Below are 20,702 nucleotides of genomic sequence, written 5' to 3'. Positions count from 1 at the left end.
GTCCTGGGTAAGACACAACAACAACAACAACAACAACAACAACAACAACAACAACAGCAAAATATGTTTTGACAGTTTTAAAAAATACAAGTTTTTGGAAAGCATAGCTTTTACTTGAATCAATACATGCCAAAAAGTTTATACCCTTCCCCTGCCATCAAGGCCTTATTAAAGTGAACAAGAAAGAGCTTTTGAAAAGATTCATTTAGTATGCAACATTGTTCATTGTTAAATGAGTAGGAAGATTTCTGAAGTCCAATAATCATTCCCTTCCATGTAAACTCAGGTGGTAAATGCCAGGAAACATGAAGCAAACAGCAGCTACTAAGAAATAAAAGGGGGAAGATTGTGGATTGCAATAACCCTGTTTTGTTTTTCAAATAAAAAAATGTCCCAAAAGAAGAAGAAAAATACAAACCCTTTATATGTCAAAACTACTTGGAAGGGGGTGAATATAGTGTAGTTACCAGAATTTGAAGGCCTATTAAGATTCAATCAAAACAGGATGGAGTTGAAATGGAAATTAGTGGAAGAGGGTTTATTTTTCTGATTATAGTCTTGAATGGGAAGACGTCACATTGTAGCATTTTGTTTTACAACACTACTGGTTCAAATAAAACTCAGATCTATTCTTGGCCCTTCATTCTTCCATTCTGTCAGCAAACTGGCAATTTTGGCAACAGGATCAGAACATTTGGTCGATTCAGTGGTCAAGGCCAAAATAGACTAAGTATCAAAATATCATTGTTCAAAATATCTTGGGAAAGCACACATCAAAACAATTTACCTAGAATACATGAACTGCAGATGACTCCTTACAGAACAAATATAGGGATATTCATTTGAACTTCTCTAGTCCTTAATTTTGGCTCTGCAATATTGTACCTGGCTATTTGGGATCTTGCTTGCTGATCCAGTCCTTCATCTCTCTGTATGAGTAATTTGGTGTATAATACCTAGTGTTCTAACAGATGGAGACAATAAATGGAGTTGGCATTAAAAAAAAAAAAGAGGAAAGGAATAGAAAAAAATTGAACCTAGGCAACTCAAACTCTGCAACCTATATAAATTATGCAAAGTGATCAGATCTGTATGGGTATTCTTATTCTGCATAATTTATATCAATTTTGTTAATAATGTTGAATAACAGGAGTATAGAAGCCTGAAGGGGCAACTAAAAAGAAGCATATCACAATGAAGCAATGAAATAGGTCATAATATTTCCTAGGCTTATAGAACTATCTAGTTGTAGCCCTATTTGGGTGCATGACATATGTTGTTGACCAGATTTGCAATCTTGTTGTTTTTGCTTGAATTTTGCTGTTTTATTTTTTATTATGTGAACCATTCAGAGTTGATTGGAGTTGGGCAACATTTTAGTTGAATAAATTAATAATGAAATAAATATCAAGAAATAGTTATAGTCGTGTAGATAAAAGTAAAAACAGTCTCAGTTTTCCATATAATTGAGTTTTTGTAAGCATTGTAATTACTAAAAAAAATGACAACTCTTTTAGAATGAACCAGAAACCTATCAACTAAGTTTGAGTGCTGTTCCCTAAGATGGAATGAAAATGAGTTAGAAGTGTTTTTAAGCCGATGTGTCAAGCATATTGAAGAATATTTCTATTTCTCCTTTCAAAAAGGAACAGAGATTCCCCTGTGAAGGGTTGTTGCTAAGTCTGCCTTCTAACTTTGAGAATGCCAAAGCATTATAACAGGTAGGACTAAATGTTCTATAAGAGGGTGGAAATTTTTCCCCTCAGGCCTCAAAAATAGGCCTGTTCTATAGATAGGTGAAGCCTTATTAAGATCCTCTTGGATAACAACAGGATGGAATAGTGGGCTTATGCTGCTGTGGAAATCTGGAGGTGTTAGTCTTCCATGAGGACACAGAACTGCCTTGCAAGACCATAAAAGGTTGTGTGTTCTGAAACAACAGCATTTTAAGCCAATATTTCAAGCGGCAAGGTCATGTGTGAGTCACTAGAAGAATTAGGCCAGGTTCTAGTTTCAGCAAGGCATTTCATACACACTGGGGCAGTAGAGCTCTCAAAAATTTGCATCATGTTGCCCTGATTTTCCAATGTTGCAATAAAGGAATATGTAGTTATAGTATTCATTACTATAAAACCTAAGCAGTTTACTTCCCTAAAAAGTTTTGTGACTTATTACCACTCCTGGAGAATTAATGACTCTAGTATCAAATAAATCATCTCAATATATATTTCCATCTATTAGTGACTGGAACCATCAACTGTAGGGGTGGGTCAAATTTTCAAGCACAATTTTTCATTGAGCTAATAATGTCAATAATCACATCTCTGCTGTTTAAAGAGCTAAGATCATCATCCCAGCAGTGGGATCCTACCTGTTCCGTTTGGTGATCGAGCGTGTCTGCGGGCGCACCTAACGCGTGTGCAGCTTTCCTCACACCAGCTTTAGGCCTGCAGCGCCAAACAGCTGAGAGGAGAAAGAAGAGAACCGCGCAGAAGCGGGTGGGAGGGCCGATCCTGCACTTTTGTCTTCTTTCTCCTCTCAACTGATTGGCTTTTTTTCCTCCTCTCCGTTGATCTTCAGAGGCTGTTTTTAAACTACCCGTTAAACTGGTAGCATACCGCCACTGCGTAATCCTCTTGTTTTATGATGCACAGATTTTTCATTTCAGAGTTGTGGGAACAACTCTGAAAAGGCCTTTTGCCTTGTAATCAGATGAGATCCGTTGCTTATCTTGAGCGAAAATAAACATTCAGGACAATGCGAAACTAATTAACCATTTCTCTGAATGCTTACCAGCTTGGTCTGCATATAAAATACAATCTGCAGATGTCCCTAATTGCAAGTAACAAACATTTGTATGAACTACATTAATGACTGAGTAGCTGAGCAGAGTCTAGGCCAGTGATGGCTAACCTTTTCAGCTTGGTGTGTCGAAAATCGGGAAAAAGTGTAGCCTTCCTCGGGTCGTGTGTCACTTCAAGAAATATCAATAATTTGGTTTATGACGGACTGGGCTGGGGTGATCACACGGGGCTGTGAAACTCGTCTCCCTGGTCTCAGGGCTGCAGGTGTAGGATGTGGGGATCGGAAGGCCACCTTACAGGGCTGTGAACCTCATGGATCTCCTTTCCTCCTGTAGCGTTCCTGAGGTAATGAAACTGACAAACCTCAGTTTATGGCGGTTAAAACTGGTTCTCTGCTGCAAAGATCTCGTGGCAGCGGTGACACCACGCCTCCACACAACAAGCAGGGAGCAGGGATTGGAGCAGAGCACAGGCAGCCTCTAAATGTGCAGGTTTTCCCCACACCAACTGGCGTGTCAGTCAAAGTGCCTCGGCGTGTCACAAGTGACACGCGTGTCATAGGTTAGCCATCACTGGTCTAGGCTAATATCTAACATTCTACAAATAAATTCCTTTTGTGTTCTCTAGACAGATTTTACTCAGGAACAGAGAAAACGTAAGAAGCTGCTAACCATGAATGCAGTTTCTAAAGCAAGCCATTATGTTTAGTTTTTAAAACTGGCATATTCCTAACTATCTTCTTGGTCTGGAAGAAACAGGAAATAATGCTAAATAAGCACTTCCTCATTATTAGGTCAAACACAGCAGCAAAGAAGTAACATAAACAAAAATGTGTAAGTAGAAGGCAATGTCTAAATGCAGTTAATGTTTAATTTGCTGCATTAGTTTGTATGAATGAAACAGCAGTTATGACTTCTAGTAAAATATGGGGTGTTGCTTTCTTTTAAAGAAACTGTTATAACCTAAATTATTCGCCAGAATTTAGCAATATTAAATTTTAGAGAACATTAAACGCCATTTTAAAATAAATCTAAGCTTACAGCCACTCCTTATTTAGTGACCGCATTCCACTCCAATGACTTAGTTCTTAAACAAAATGGTTACTAAGTGAACACATGACAGAGAGAGGGAGATGCTGGGAAGATTTCTGGTTTCTGCTGTATCATTCAGATAAAGGTACCTTGTACAGCTATGCTAGCACTCTGCTTTGCTTTTTTGTCAGGCACACAATTTTGGTAGTAAAAGCTCCAGGGGTGGAATTCAAATTTTGTAACAACTGGTTCTGTGGGCATGGCTTAATTTGTGGCTTAGTGGTCATGTGACTGGCTGGGCGTGGCTTGGTGGTCATGTGACCGGATGGGTGTGGTTTGGTGGTGATGTGACCGGATGGGCGTGGCCATGTGACTGGGTGGGCGTGGCCAGGTGGCTATGTGACTGGCAAACCAAATACAAGTGGTCCACGCTTACTGGCCAGTTGCATAGCAAGGGTTCTAATTTATGACTGACCTCCCCAGAGCTACTTGACCTGTTTTTGGAGTTTTGACAGCCATTCTCACACACACACACACACACACACACACAAACACACCACTCCCTTCTAACCCTGCTATTCTATGATTCTGTAAGGATCTCCTGCTGGAGCAGGGGGTTGAACTAGATGACCTCCGAGATCCCTTCCAGGTCAGCCCTAGATTGCTGTGCTGCTTCAAAGAGTCTTCTGAAGCCAGGGTTTGTGTTCTTCCTTCCTCTCCTTTTTTTTCTCTCTCCCTCCTTCCCTCCTTCCATGTATTTATCTGTCCATTCATATATCTCATTCACATTCTCCTCTCTCTCTCTTTCTCTCTTCCTCTCTCTCTTTCCCCCTCTCTTCCCTCTCTCTTCCCCCTCTTTCCCTGTCTCATTCTCTCTCTCTTCATCTCTCTCTTCCTCTCTTTCTCTCTCTCTCCCTCCTCTCTCTTTCCCCCTTTCTCTCTCTCTCTCTCTCTCTTTCTTTCTTTTTTTCTTCTTTCTTCTTTTTTTCTTGATCTTTCTTTCTCTCTCCCTTCCTCTTTCTTGCTCTTTCTTTTTCTTTTTCTATCTTTTTCTCCCTTCCTATTACTTGCTCTTTCTTTTTCTTTTTCTTTCTCTCCCTTCCTCTTTCTTTTTCTTTTTCTATCTTTTTCTCCCTTCTTTCTTTCTTTCTTGCTCTTTCTTTCCCTTTTTTCTCTCTCTCTTTCTTTTTTCTCCATTCCTCTTTCTTGCTCTTTCTTTCTCTCTTCCTCTCCCTTCCTCTTTCTTTCTCTTTTTCTATCTTTTTCTCCCTTCCTCTTTCTTGCTCTTTCTTTCTCTTTCTTTTTCTCCCTTCCTCTTTCTTTCCTGCTCTTTCTTTCCCTTTTTCTCTCTCTCTCTTTTTTTTTCTCCATTCCTCTTTCTTTCTTACTCTTTTTCTCTCTTTCTCTTTCTTTCTCTCCCTTCCTCTTTCTTTTTTGCTCTTTCTTTCATTCTCTCTCTCTTCTCTTCTCTTCTCTCTCTCTCTCTCTCTCTCTCTCTCTCTCTCTCTCTCTCTCTCTCTCTCACACACACACACACACACACACACACCTGGTCTGGGATGGCCTCGTAAGCAGCGGCAGTGGCCTCCCATAAGCAGCGGCCTCCCATAAGGAGTGACGGTGGCGGCAGCGTAAGTGGCGGTGCTTTGAGCACACACACCCAGGCCCCAGCCCTCCCAAAACACCTCCACGGGTGGCAGGGGCGGCAGACCTGGCTCTGGCTGCCTCCTATAAGTGGTGGCGGCAGCCTCCCATAAGCGGCAGTGGCGGCCTTCCATAAGCAGTGCCCTCCCATGAGTGGCGGCAGTGCTTTGAGCATCCCCGGGTCCCGGCCCCCCAAAACATGTCCGCGGGTGGCAGAGGTAGCGGACCTGGTTCTGGCTGCCTCCCATAAGTAGGGCCATCGCCGCAGCGCCTCCGCTGCCTCCGCCCACTTCTTTTCATTTTGACCCAGAGAGAAGCGGGCGGAAGTGGCAGAGGTGACGGAGGTGCTGCGGCAAAGGTCCTGCTTACAGGAGGTAGCCAGGTCCGCCGTCCTACCGGTCTGAGCACTGCAGCTGCAGCTCGCTGTGCTGCACTGCAGCTGCCATGTGGTAGGGAGAGTTGGGAGAGTGCTGCGTAGTGGCTTAGCCAGCCAGACGAGCCTGGGAATGGGGGGGCAGGTAGGTAGGCTGGGCAAAGCCTGGGGAGCCCCAGAGATGGCTGGGCAAGGCTCAAGGAGGCCCGGGGACAGTGGGGGAAGGGCTAGCATGAGTTGCAGGCAGATCAAATCGGCTGGAAGGAACAGTGGAGAGGTTCGTGTCAGTTCTGGGCTGCTTCTCTCACCTGCTCTTGCTGGGAGAGCCTCTCCCAGCAGAGCAAAAAGCTTGCAAGTCCCCCTCCCTTCAGGAAATGGCTTCTGGGCAGCAGAGAGAAACAGGATTCAACCAGGTTCCTTCTCTGCTGCCCAGGAGCCATTTCCCGAAGGGAGGGGGACTTGCAAGCTTTTTGCTCTGCCGCAGCGAAAGGCAGGCAGCAATGGCTGGCCTGGCAAGTGGGCAAAAGCAGGCTGCAGGCATGTTGCGCATGCGCACAATGTTGCGCATGTACAAGAGGGACTGACTGGGCAGGGAGCAGAGAAGTGGGTGGAGAGTGGCGGGGCCAGCAAGAGGCCCGATTTACCAGTTCTCCGAACTACCAGGAATCGTAACAAATTGCATAATTATTTTTTATCCTTCAATAGGTACATCTGTTTACTGTTGTACCAACGTTGGTACTTCACTTGTTAACTATATATATATTTGTTCTTGCTTCAAAAGAGCAATTTAGCAGAATGCAGTAATGCCAAATCAGACACAGTAAAACCTGAATTAGATCCGAGACCACATGTGCAGACTTTATTTCCTTTCTTATTTCTTTTCTGAATTGTCTGTAATGTTAAAGAGGAAGAAAAGCTCAGTAGCAACAGTAATAAAGTGCCAATTATTCTGAACTGAAAGAAATTTTTATTGTGTTTTTAAATTAGATCCAATTTTAGGTGTGGGTGTTGGAGTTTTAAGATTCTGACACTTCATTTATTTAATGTATCATTTCGTGGTACTAGGCAACACATTTGCTTTGGTTTAATGATTGCTGTCATTTGATTTTAATAAAGAGCTGATGGGAAAGCCGTACTATACTTCGTATCACAAGATAGCAATATCACCGAAAAATATTACTCTCCTTGTCTCATTTATTAAAAAAAAGTCACGATATTCTCTACATCATTGTCTATCAAGAGTCAATAAGAGAAACGCGAATGTTCTTTCAGCTCAGAACACGTTGCCTCATGTTGGTTGTTACTTGGACCATGAATGTATCTGATGCTGGTGCTGATACTTGCTTATTACAAATTACTTATTCTCCAGTTTCCTATTGTTTTCAAGATAAAAGGAATATATTTAACAGAACCAATTGATATGATGATTATGTGTCATCAAGTTGTTGTTGACTCTTAGCAATCACATAGGTTTTTCTCCTGATCTGTCCCTAAGGTCCTCCAACAGTGTACAGGTAGTCCTTTAACTTATGACCACAAGTCAGCCCAAAATTTCTGCTGCTAAGTGAGACAGCTGTTAAGTGAAACACTGCAGCTGTTAAGTTAGTAACATGGTTGTTAAGTGAATCTGGCTTTCCCACTGACTTGGCTTGTCAGAAAGTTGCAACAGTGATCACACGACCCTGGGATACTGCAACCGTCATAAATATGAATCAGTCGCCAAGCATCCAGATTTTGATCACACGGCCATGGGAGACCTGTAAGTACTTGGGACCATGGGTCCTAAGTATGAAAAGCGGTCATAAGTCACTTTTTTCAGTGCTGTTGTAACTTTGAATGATCACTAAACAAATGGTTGCAATTCGAGGACTATTTGTATGCCACTGTAGTCCTTCAACCTTCCTGCTCATCATTCTCTTCTTTCCTTTCCTTCTGCCTTTCTTCAATGAGTCTTCACATAATATCTAAAAGATTACAATTATCCGTCATTTAGTAGCATGCTTTTGAGTATTTCTTGGGATGGGGTGGTAATGTTTGACATCTATTAGTGAGGCTGATTACTTGGACTGATTACAAGCTGAATTCATATTTTTGATAATTTGTCTTAAAAACCAGTTAGGGTTTAGAACTAGGGATGTGGAACTGAGGAAATCCACTCCATTTAAATTTTCTGTTTCTGCCAAAAATTAAGATCAGCGCAAGGTATGGAATGATCACATAGCTGGTCCAAGAAGCACTGAGTGACAAATTCTGCTCTTCAAAAACAGAAGCATGAAAACATGGAATGCTAGGCTCTCTAAAACTTTAATAAAGAGAAGAAACCACTTATCCACCTTGCATATTTATAAAGCAGGTACATTCTTATTCTTCGTGCACATCCAATGTAGATTTTTCTAGGAAAGGATGACTTCCTTCCAACTTGCGTTACTCCATCGTGGATCTGATGGCAATCAAACACAATTTGTTGTCAACTGGATCCTTTGCAAAATTCTTTCAGTTCTTATTTAAGAAGCAGACCTCTGAAAAGAATACCTTTTTAAGTACTCATTTGTCAGTATGCATTGAGGGACTTTCTCCAGATTTTCTCCTCCATTTAAAGAAACAGATGTGTGGACTGAGGTCCTCCTTGGGTCTAATTTGTTGCAGCAGGCATGAGTGGCCTTAGCGGCACTAAATGTAACCTTTCCTGGGCCTGCTAACTAACCTTGTGTTATATGCCACATGTTTATGTTTTTATTTTTATTCAAGTTTCAGCATTTTAAGATTGCTATATTGCTTTAATTGTTGCTGTACTTGTAGAGATAGTCCTTAGCTTATGTTGTGGTTCGCCGGCAGCTGGTGCAGCCCGTAGCCAAATTGGACAGTGGGGAAGAACGGGGACCAGTCAGGGAGTCTGGAGAGGACTCAGATGAGGGTCCTGTGTCCGATGCAGGGATGGGGCCAGGACCATCTGGGAGTGGGTGCTGCCTTTGGAGTCTGGCAGCAGCAAAGCAGAGGACCCAGGGGAGCCTGTTCCCAGTGCATGTGTGCGTAGAGCTGCTAGAAGGCGAGAGCAGCTGAAACAAAAGGGGCAACTCGGGAGTAAGGTTGGGAGGTGATTGCCTGTCCCATAAGGGATAAAAGTCAGGCCTAAATGACAAAACCTTTGCAGGAAGCAAAGTAGTTTGATCGGTTCCAAGTCATCCTTGAATCTCTGTGTACTTTGGTGGGTTTTTTTTGTTTTTTTTGTACTTTGGTTTGTTTCTTTTATAGTTAATTGGATACTTCTGTTTTTGGCAACACTCCACAGAACTGAAAGGTGTGTGCTTATCTTGGGGGACTGTTTAAGATTAATTCCGGCTGGGAATGAAAACAATTCCCAGCATTGCAATAAAATAGGTTTTGCTTTTAAAACAAGTTTGTGAATAATTATGGTTTACGAAGCCTGGGTCAGAACAGCTTATGACCACAACTGGAACTGGAATATTGGTCATCGAACAAAGTAGTCATTAATCAAGATGCCCAGATGACCATTGTGTTCAATGACTGCAGTCTCGCTTTCACAGTCATTAAGCGGATGGACCAAAAGAACTGCCTGCCAAAGGAGAGGAGGCAGCTGCCCCCTTTGCACAAAAGAACTTGTGAGCTGGACTGGAGAAACAGACTAGGGGTTGCTTTATCTCTCCAGCCTAGGGCAGGAGAGGGCAAGAGAGAGCATCTAATATTTTTCCCCAGATTCTTTCCCTCAAAGTTATATTTTCCAAAGAACAAGCTAGTTACAATTCATATATTTGTATGTGTTATATGTACATTAAAATGTCGTAGAAATAATTTCAAATTGCTTTGCTTTCTATATATTTGTATAATACATAGAATTATTTTTCAAAAGAGAACTTTCATTCTTCTGGATTTGAAAAGGTATTGATGAGTAGTACCATATACAAAAAAAAAATGGTTCATGTCGGTAGCTAATTATATTTTAGGTTTTTTTATAGTAATATGTAGGAATGGGCAGAGACAGCATAATTTTCAAGGTTATAGTTTATGTTATAATCTCAAGTAGCTTTTAAAATCAACATAGGAACATTTAATAGAGGATATATTTGTTTTTCCCAATAGGCAACCAGATAAATTGGTAGTGGTTTGGACAAGAAGAAGCCGAAGGAAATCTTCTAAGGTTAGTCTTATTTTCCATTAATTAGGGGATATCATTTGAAGTCTCTCATATGATAATTGTCCTGATTCAAAACAAGAATGAGAGATCTAAAAATTTTAAAGGAATTTGTCGTAATACATTACAGTTATTGCTAATAAACCCTGCTGCTATGACTGATTTTGTATCTCTGCATGTTTTTTCAATCTTAATAGCAATCTCAGTATTTATCATTATGGAAGTTTATATTATATAAATCCTCTACACTGTGTAAAAAAAGAAATCAAGTGATTCTCCAATTTCCCTTGAAAGCTGTTCTAATGGCATTCAGTTGTAATATACATTCTAATTTATTAATTTATCTATCTACTATACTGTTGTTTTTAATTTCCCCCCATTTTTATGTCCCCAGATTTTTCTATCAATAATAGTACTACTTGTAACAATATTAACAAGCACAACACATTCAAACAACATTTTTCTTCTGGAAGTTTATATAAAACAGAGTAAACAATCATTTAAATGTATTAAATTCCTGATTATAATTTTTTTATTTACTTTATTTGCGGTCACAGACCAAAACACAAGTACAACAAAAGAAGAACATGGGAAAATTAATCATGAACAATTGGTCACCAAAAACTTGACTAAGGGGAATTACAGCGTTCTCCTCTGATGGTTACAGCTCTTTAAAAAAATTTGGAAACCTAAGAAGTGATGTATGAGGAGCCATCCCCTAGACAATATAAGAACAAATTACTAACATTGGGTCTAGAAGGGTCTGTTTCAAGAAGAGACAGTAACTTAGATCTGCCTGCGTTATACATAGGGCAATCTAAAAGGACATGGTCCTCAGTTTCAGCCTCAGCTCTGTCACAGGGGCATAGCCGCTCGTTAATCGGGAGCCTCTTCAATTGCCCATTCAGTAATGCTGAGGGCAAGACATTAAAGTGAGCTAGGGAGAAAGCTCTTCTATACTTGGGAATGGTTAGAGTGTAAAAATAGGAAGCCATCCTCAGTCCGTAATTATTAAATTGGCTGAAGATCAGAGGGGAGCAAGTTTTGTTAGCTCTGGCTCGTAGATATTGCAAGTTAATGTCCACAAGCCATTGGACTACCCGAAATTGGGTGTCCTTAGGGCCATAATCTCCCAGGGCATCCCCTGTAAAACCTAGCAGGTGTAATTTCTTTATCAGCTTCCTCTCCCAACGAGAAATATGAGAGTCAGCAAACGCCAGGGAGAGGTAGCTACCAGGAACAGCCAGAAAGAGCACCTGAAACCACCATTTAAAGGTGTTAATCCACGCCATACATTCGACTGATCGAGTGCCCAGTTCCAGGTATATCGGAACAAAACTAACACAAGGAGGAAGACCCAGAAGTTTTCTAAGAAAGGCAGCCTGGGTTCTTTCAATACAATCCTTGAAGCCCCGTAAATATATTAAATTAAACAATAATTTAAACGTATCCTGTAATACTCAGCAAAAAAAGTACTACAAGGATAACTGCAGATCACTTAACAATAAAATTATTTCTCACTTTTATCCAGAACATCTTTAGTGTACTGTGGATATACTTTATTATGTAATGATGCAAACTAAATGTGCAAGAAAGAAAAGAAAAAAAGATACAAAGAAGTAACTTCCAATTTTCTTTACAACAGTCATAAGTACAACTATAAATTTAACTGTGACATTATGATCACAACATAACTCTCTTCTTTCTATAATCTATCCCGGGGTCGCCAACCTTTTGGACCTCAGGGACCATCAAACTCATAATTTTAAATCCTAGGGACCACTAACCGGTTTTGTGGGTGAGCCTAATTTGTGGGTGTGGCTTGGTGGTCATGTGACTGGCTGGGCATGGCTTGTATGTAAATATTATAAATATTTGTATAAATATTGAATTTTTTTTATTAAAAAAGAGCAACTTTTACCCAAAATCAGGTAAAGCAGGCAGGCAGATTGAGTTGCTCACAGAATCACAGATTCATTCAGAGATCTATCTATCTGCCATCGGCTAGCTCAGTCTGTCACATAAAATTAGCTTGCAAGCAAACTCAGAAAATTAACTCACAACACACCATGTATGTAAATATTGAATTTTTTATAAAAAAGAGCAACTTTTACCCCAAATCAGGTAAAGCAGGCAGGCAGATTGAGTTGCTCACAGAATCATTCAGTGATCTATCTATCTGCCATCATCTAACTGAGTCTGTCCCATAAAATTTGCTTGCCGTTAGTCTGCACTGAATAATAGAAACTTCAGTCCTAAGGGAGGTTCGGCTGTGCTTAAAAGCAGAGCCAAAGATCTAAAGACTAGCTAGAAAGCAAGAAATGCAACTATTTCTTGCTTTCTAGCTAATCTAAATCTCCCGGCACAGCAGAACAGGGGGGAAAAAAAAAGGAAAAATAGCAATTTAGCAGGCAAGTTTGACGGGTAAGGAATGAGTGGATGGGGAGGGTTCCCGCCGGCCATGTGGGTGGCGCAGCCTTGTGTTCCTGCGCAGCCTGGATTAATTGCTTTGGGGGTGCTCTTGCGGTGACATTTCTCTGCAGACCACCAAAATTTTCTCGCAGCCCACCAGTTGGCGACCGCTGATCTATCCTGTCTAATAATCAAAACCATAAACCATAAATTCATTTTTTTCTGTTTTATGCAAAATGTCCATAAGAGATTTCCAGTCATTAGTAAATATAGACATTCTGTAATCAAAGATGTCATTTTAGCTGTCACAGCAAGTTTCATCATTGTCACCAACCATTCATCTATTGTAGATAGTGCTGAATCTGTCATTGCTAAATGATAATTTAAATGCTGTTTTTCCTGTTATAGCCCAATACCCTCTGGGATATGAAGGAATTTATACTGTTTTGATTATAATCAGGGCCGATGGTGGATAGAATGAGAATGAGGACTGTCTTAATTTTTTTCTTTTTTATCTGATTTATCACAGATTACCTCCTCAATTCCAGTTGTCCCTTTCAACTTTTCCTCTTTCCCATCCCTTTCCTTTCTCTGAACTTTCATCTCCCTCCTCTTGATTTTATTTGGATAAAAGGGGGCTGAAGACCATGCTTTTCCAACTCTACTACAAGACGCAGGTCTTGTTAGAGTCTATTTGTTAGTATGAATAAATAGAAATGGTTCATTATTTGTTATTTATATCCCACCTTTTATTATTTTTATAAACACCTCAAGGTGGAAAATATTCCTGATATTCCTTCCTCCTCCTATTTTCCCCAGAACAACAATCCCGAGTTGGGCTGAAAGAGAGTGACTGACCCAAAGTCACCCAGCCAGTTTTCATGTCTAAGGCAAGACTCAGTCTCTTGCTTTCTAGCCTAATGCTTTAACCGCTAGACCAGGGGTGTCATCCGTAGGCTGGATGCGTTATGCACAGGCCACACCCACTCCAGCTCCGCACAGGGGAAAACATCGCAAAACGTCCCATGACGGCAATGTGATGGTGCAGTGCACTAGACCAACTGTGACTATTTGATTCAGCCCTGAAGGAGTCAGAACAGGCCACTCTGTGTCTCTTTGTTCAATTATGCTCTTGTGCATTCTCATAAATATAGAAAGAGGGTTAAAAAAATTAAAGTGGTTCTTTAATATTAAAAGAAATGAAAGGAGTTATGAGCACAAAGCAGGCTTCAGCACACAAATCATCAGTTATGAGCACAACCCAGGCATAAATCTGAAGTCTGCAAGGTAAGATAAGAAGCTAAGATAAGAACTTTATTTTAATTTACCTGTATATACAATGGCACACATTAAAATGAAATTCCAATGCCCCACTCTTGAAAGAAGGAATGCCACCCACCAAACAAATGTCATCTTCCCAGGAATAACAATAATAATATAATAACAGCAGCAGCACCAAAAATGCCAAGTTATACACTTTGAATACATAGCGTAAAAAATAATTTTGAGAGTTAACAAGATTTATACTATATGAAACAAAGCCATTACAGAATCTAGTTGTTCTGCTTTAGATACCACGAAGCCTCCTCCCAGAAGATAACAATGAGAATTGATCATGGAGTGGATGGGTAATTATTTGACAATACTACTGATCCTGATCAAGCAATGCTTATACGCCATTTCCTGGATAGAAGGAAGTGAACTTCCAATACTATTTTCCACTTTCCTCTCCACTCTCTGGACAGCCATCCTATCCAGAGCTGATACTACATTACGTTAATAGGAATCCACCCCATTGTTGTATATGCCCACTTTACTCATATGAAAGAATTCTAATTTCCTTTGCTTCAAGGACATACAAGGAAAGTGAATTTGTTCTGTTGGACATCATAGTGCACAGTCCTTTGTTAGTTTAGCCATATAACACAGGCAGCAGCACTCTGATCCTCCTAGCTTTCCTGAATTTTCAGGTAGCAAGTAAAGTTGGTCTTAAAAAAAAACCACCATTCCTTAATTGTTAAGTATGTGAGCTATCTTTCAGGAGTTAAAATAGCTTTGCAGAGAACATTAATTAACCTGATTTGAATAGGGCATTAAAAGAGCATTTCTCAAATAGCAAGAATCATAGAACTAAGTTCCATCTTCCAGTTAAGTTCAAGAATTATAATAAAACTATTTTTTAAAAAAATGTTGCATATTTTTATGTGACTAGGTCTACAGATCAATAAAGTTTCTGAAGGCCTTAGTCATCTTGCCAGTAATGCATAAGCAAAGAAATTAGTTTTAACTAAATGCATTCTTGGAAGCAAGTCAAATGTAGGATCCAGTTGTATTGAGAAGATTTTTGTGTCCCAAAATTTATCTAAATGTATAGTTTTGGCATAAATATTTTATTATTATTAATTATTATTATTTAGCTCTGTATTCTCCATTTTGCACAGGATTTCAGGGCAATGTATGTATTACTCTTTCCTCTTTTTCCCCCTATTGCAATAACTCTGTAAGCTGGTTGGGCTGAGAGAGAGAGAATAGCTGACCCAAATAAGAATGGAATGGAATGATGGGACAGTATATCTCAGTCTGGATGTCTGATGGAGTTGTAGCAAATTTAACACAATTATATCAATGTATAAGAAAAGTAAAGACATTCAATTTCTGTTGGCAAATCTGGTATTTTGTAAAAAGTTTAACTTGGTTATCTCCCTTTCCTACAACACTAGAAGTTAATTACAGGGGCTTCTTCTCATTGCCAGCAGCCAAATTATATAGTGGATGAAAACCATGCTAAATCTATATACATGCACTTCTATGGGGTAATAAAGAGGGGCAATTTTTGACTGGTTTTGTCTTGACTGGCATTGGATTCTTCTACATCTTGTTTTAGCCCTATGCATTGTTTTTTCATTCATCTTTACCCTTAAGTAGCAAATGTTGCTCTCTGCATTAATCTTAGCTGCTATGTCTACATCGATTAAGACTTTTCCTGTCTCTCACAATTCTTTCTTCAGGCTCATAGTTGGCAACCAGGAATAAAGAATCCTTACCGTGGGGTGGTAGTGTGGCCTGTTCCTGAAAACATTGAAATCACTGTGACACTTTTTAAGGTAAGTGTGTGTTTTGTTTTGTTTTGAATTGCTCTCACTTTGACTGTTGCTATTTAAACACAGGGGGCAAAGTGGCTCCATTCAGTCATTCAAGAAACTTTCTTTGCTGATGACTGTGCTCTCTTGATGCACAAAGACAATGATATAGAAATTGATGCTGAACTTCTCAGATATTGCTATAGTCCTTGGCCTGATTATCAACCTGAACAAAACTGAAGCATTTTACTAGCTTGTGCCAAGTACCAAGTCCATAAAACCAAAAATCACTATTCATGACACCCAACTGATAAAAGTTAACAACTTCAAATACACAGAAAGCATCATATCAGCCAATATATCTTACCTCCAGGATCAGCAACGCCAGTCAGGCACTGGGATGGCTGCGTACTAGGGTGCTCAATCAATATAACATCTCTATCTCCAGAAAGCTGGAATTCTACTGTTGTTATCCCTTCTCTCCTATATGGATGTGATTCTGTATTGAAGACGCATTAAAGAACTGGAAAAAATTCAACGCGCACATTCTCTACTCCATCCTTGACATTCATTGGCAAAACCATGTCTCTAACATGGAGGTCTTCGATCACCCAGAGTCCACCAGCATTGAGTCCCTGATTATCAGAGCTTAGATGAAGTGGGTGGGACATATCAGAATGGATGACCACCTTATGCTGTATGGTTTACTGAACTGTGAGAAGAGACTCAATGTTGACTACACAAGCATGACAAAGACACTATGGAAGAAACCCTATGTCACTCTGACATCTACCCTAGGTTGTGACTGCTGACAGAATCTGAGCCTCCATTGCCTTTGAAGATATATGCCACCCAAAACTGCTTCCAGACTGGGACTGCAGAACTACCACCATATCCAAAGATGAACTGCACAAAGCATGTCTTCGACTCCAAGGGATTACCATATATTCATTGACATTGTCAATGGTTCATTATAAATCAAAGTAAAGAAACCATCCTCGTGTTTAATGCTGTGAGCTGTCAAGGAACTGCAGGAAAATCACTTTTAGAAAACATACTACAAAATACGGCCTATTATTTAAAAAACATGATTGTTTGACCTTTTAAATGACAAACCCATCAAGGTCTTATTCGAGCAAGGCTGTTTCTTTGGAAAGTTATTTGGATTCAAAATAATAGATCCTTCTATCATGAAATTGGCAAAGAAATACGGTTTGTCTGCAGTACATGTCAATTTGCTTTATTAGAAATTAAGTTCATCATCCAGGACAATAAAATCTGGTCGCCAAATCTTTAAGGATAGAGTTGGTACAGGCAAGGACAGGAACAACAGAAGCTGAAAGGGGTGCGTTGTGCTTCCAGTTTGGAGTAAGTATAATTATCTGTGGTAAGTAGTTGTTATGTATTGATAATGCTCTGCAGATTGGAAGCTGTTTTGTTCCAATGTCCATCTCTTTGAACCTGTAGTTGTGCCGCAAGGGTTACCCACCTGCAATCTGTGGGCTTCTTGCAACCCTTGAAGTCCTAAAAATCTTTGGAAATGGATGCTAAAATTCAACAAACTGCTGATGAGAGCAACATTTGCTACTTAAGGGTAAAGATGAATGAAAAAACAATGCATAGGGCTAAAACAAGATGTAGAAGAATCCAATTTTATGCTGATTTCTGACAGTTACCAACACAGAAAAAGTGTTAAACCCTTTAAGTGGCTTAACATCAGCTAATACCAAAACACCACCCTTCCCAATTCTGCCAATCTGGTCGAACCACTGGAAATCCTGTGGCCTTCCATTTAGTTGATGGCCTTATATCCTTGTGGCCTTGGCTACCCAAACCATTGAAAGAAGCCACTGAAACTTTGCTTGCTCTTGTATATAGGAAACCAGTGTGCAAAATGAGAGAGAATATGCTGAACATTTAAATTATTTATAATTATATATTTATACAATTATATATTTGTGATTATGGATAGCCTTCATCTAAATATTGCCTTATATAGTAAGAGTTCACAGTTAAAGAGTGGTGAAAATGTAACTTTGCAATCAGTCCCTTGATTTATGATCTTTGCAGATATGTAAAAGAAAAGGAGAATTGAAATAAAACTGTAAAATGCTTTACTTAGCAACTACTTCACTTAATGACTGAGTTGCTGGTCCCAATTTTGTTTGCTAAACAAAGATTATCTGTATTCTTATTTAATACATTACCATGCTAGCCATTAGCTGAAGTGATCTAGGTAACTGACAAAATAGAAACTCATAAAACACAGCATACAAATATTTCAGAAATTTAATAGTTGCCAAGCCCAAAAATAAAGCCATGTAAAGTAAGACGTGTAAGAGTATCCCTGGGTGATTTCTGCTTTTAGAATGGAAGGGATGCATAGCCTGAAAGAATAAGAAAGAACTCTGTCTGGAATCAAAAATATTTTGGTGTAGGCACCTAGCAGGCATGCACTCCCAGCAACTGGGAATGGCATTCTAAAGGCAGAGCAGTTCCTCCTTGTTCTGAATAGCCACTCACTTATTTATTTTGAAAGAGGAGCTTTGAATATTATTTTAGGAACCAACCAGCTATATATGGAAAGAGATGGTATGTTATCTGACCTGATCTCAGGTGATTTCTGGCTTTCAGTTGGACCGAAAGATATCCCAAAGGCTGGCACAGGCCATCAAATGGTACTGGTGCAATATAATAAGAATATCTTCTTGCCTGATTTTGGAACCTCTCTAAAAGCCAGCCTTGGTGTAAGACAGAAAGCTAGCAAAGCAGTAATTTAATAGAGCAAGAAAGTATTTCTATATCACCTAATAGCTAATCCTCTGGGTAATTCACCATATAAAGCATAATACCTTAAAAGAAGGGGTCCTGATAAAAAGAGCTTCAGTGTTAAAACAGTGGCAGAATTACACTTAAATGAAACCACAACAGCATACTTTCAAACTTCAGTCCTGTCAAGATTTGGACATATAATTAATGATTGATAAAATAATGTTTGTATTAGCTTTCATGGTGACCTAATTCTTATGCAGCTCCTAGAGTCCTAGCTACTTGCTGGGATTCATAATAATTGTCCATGCTCTGAGATCATCAGTCTCACGTAAATTAAAGGGTGCCATGTTGGAGAAGGTTGAGCAGAAGGTTGGGTGGGGGTGATCAAGCGGGTTCAAGTAGCGGAGAGAGATGTCCCAAAGGAAGGAAAGAAAGATGTTTGCACTGCCATTTTTCATCTCAGGTTGAAAGTATCCCTCCCAACAGAACCTATTTGCACTGATTAAAAGCTGAAGATCAGAGCTCTGCTCCTGGTTTATATCTGTACTGGCAGTGGCTGATGACAGAATGCATTGCTCACACAGTCTATATAGGAATCAGAGATAAAGGACTGAATTCGTTTGCAAAACAGCACTGTAAAATAGTAGTGTGGGTAAAGAACAGGCACCAAGCTAGACAATCCTTGTGTTCTGGAAGTGATACGATTGCGTTATCTCCGAATCTGTAAGTGGCTGTTGAAACAGCCTTGCTGATAGGATTAAAGGTTACGTCTGGGCATCTGCGACTAATGAGAATGTTAAGTATAGCCTCTTAGCAGCGGGCAGTGGATACTTGAACACTTGTTACTTAAAAGCATAGATAATCGGTCACCGGGCAGAGTATTTGCCTACACAAATATGACGGTCTGCCTTCTCTGATCTTTTTGTTTCAAATGATATCTCTGCCTTTATGTTCTATGATGGCGCTTCAGGGGCCTCCAAAATTTCACTAAAGAAAATAGCAAGATGACTGTGATTGTCCAGTGGTCAAAATAAACACCTCAAACACAGATAAGTTCCAGTTAACAGGTTGTCATTGTATGAGGAATAGGCTGATTCCTTTTCCCCCCAAAAGGCTTTTTTTCCAAGAAATGATCAAATAAGAGCCTTGTACCCTCCATGGTAACCTAACAACTAAATTATGACATAAACATTTATAAATATAATTCATTTCAGTAAATGAATGAAATATTATCCTAAATTAGTGAAGTGATATGGTAGTAGGGAATTAACGGAAAGAAAAGATATACAGCTCAGAATACAATATCTCTGGTCCCAGTGACCGACCCAGACTAGATTGTGGAAAAGATAAACAGTTACTCTCCAGCCATGTGTATGTGTTATATGTATATTTTATCCAACTGGCACCTCTACACATTGCAAAAACTGTTTCATGACTGAAACATTAAAGTTGGTTATAATGTATGTAATCAGAAAGAAGTCTAACTATAACAATGTAAAGGAAGCAAGTATTTGTATCACACAATACCAACATCTGAAAGGAAAATGCTCTTAAAGGAGGCAGATGGATCATCTCAACCTCCTGGACCTTCATTAGTTGTTTTTTTTAGCAAAAACCAGGAGCTACCCCTACTTTGATTAAAGTTTTTAGAAATTGGCACCAAACCCTCTGTGTGTGTGTGTGTGTGTGTATGTGTGTGTGTGTGTACTTGTATCACTCATTGATTTTGAACCTCAGTTTAGTCATCTTATGTGCTGATTTACAACATGGATATTCATCAGTAATGCTGACATGTAACATATAGATTTCTAAATGTGTGTGTGTGTGTTTGTGTGTGTGTGTGTGCGTGTGTCAGAGAGAGAGAGTATACAGTAAAGGAAAATTACCTTTCAAAAGAAAAAGTCTTTAGAATTTCTGGAATAATACTATATAATAAAAAAACTCAATCTCTACACCTGTGTTCCATATCCCTTGTTCGAAAATCAATAAATATTGGAAGGTTTTGTATATAGTTCATTAAAATAAGCGAACTGTAGTCAGAGACCAAAAGAAAAGCAATAATAAAATATAATATTGTAAGACAAGGTGTGAAACTAACATACCAGGAAGACACAAAAGTCTTCTTGGTTTCTTCCTGGCTTGTAAAAAGCACAACAGCTATTTTTCAGTTCTGTATATGATTCTGCTAAACCTCCCCCAACATGTACTCAGTGGTGCTTTACCACTAAGTGGTTAAGTAGTATGCTTTGCCAAATGCACTCCTATGCAGAGCATTTGGAGGGTAAAAAGAGAATAAGATGTAGTGAAAATTGTTGTTAAAGAGGCCTTCCGACAATGGGTTCAGACTTTAGGTCTGTCATCCTCTAGATCCAATTCCAGGATTCATCTGTTTATCTTCTACCATAGGTTTCTTGGGTTGAGACAGGGATTTAATGT

The 20,702-nt window shown here is 39.5% G+C and overlaps 1 protein-coding gene across 4 annotated transcripts in view; it reads left to right on the top strand.

Annotated features, from left to right (window-relative positions):
- EHBP1 (EH domain binding protein 1) overlaps positions 1–20,702 on the top strand; it is a 252,941-nt gene that overhangs the window by 31,514 nt on the left and 200,725 nt on the right. For all 4 annotated transcript variants that reach the window (XM_026668426.2, XM_026668424.2, XM_026668427.2 and 1 more), the window contains exons 3-4: positions 9,951–10,008; positions 15,423–15,518. In XM_026668426.2, coding sequence (XP_026524211.1) covers positions 9,951–10,008; positions 15,423–15,518 — 154 coding nt within the window. The remainder of the gene's footprint in view (positions 1–9,950; positions 10,009–15,422; positions 15,519–20,702) is intronic.

The sequence above is a fragment of the Notechis scutatus genome, chromosome 1 (genome assembly GCF_049901735.1).
Source record: "Notechis scutatus isolate UNSWTSFEM ecotype Mainland chromosome 1, rNotScu1.2, whole genome shotgun sequence".
In the NCBI taxonomy this organism is placed as follows: domain Eukaryota; kingdom Metazoa; phylum Chordata; class Lepidosauria; order Squamata; family Elapidae; genus Notechis; species Notechis scutatus.
The sequence above is the reverse complement of the archived record's forward strand: the minus strand, read 5'-3'. Positions and strand labels throughout refer to the sequence as shown.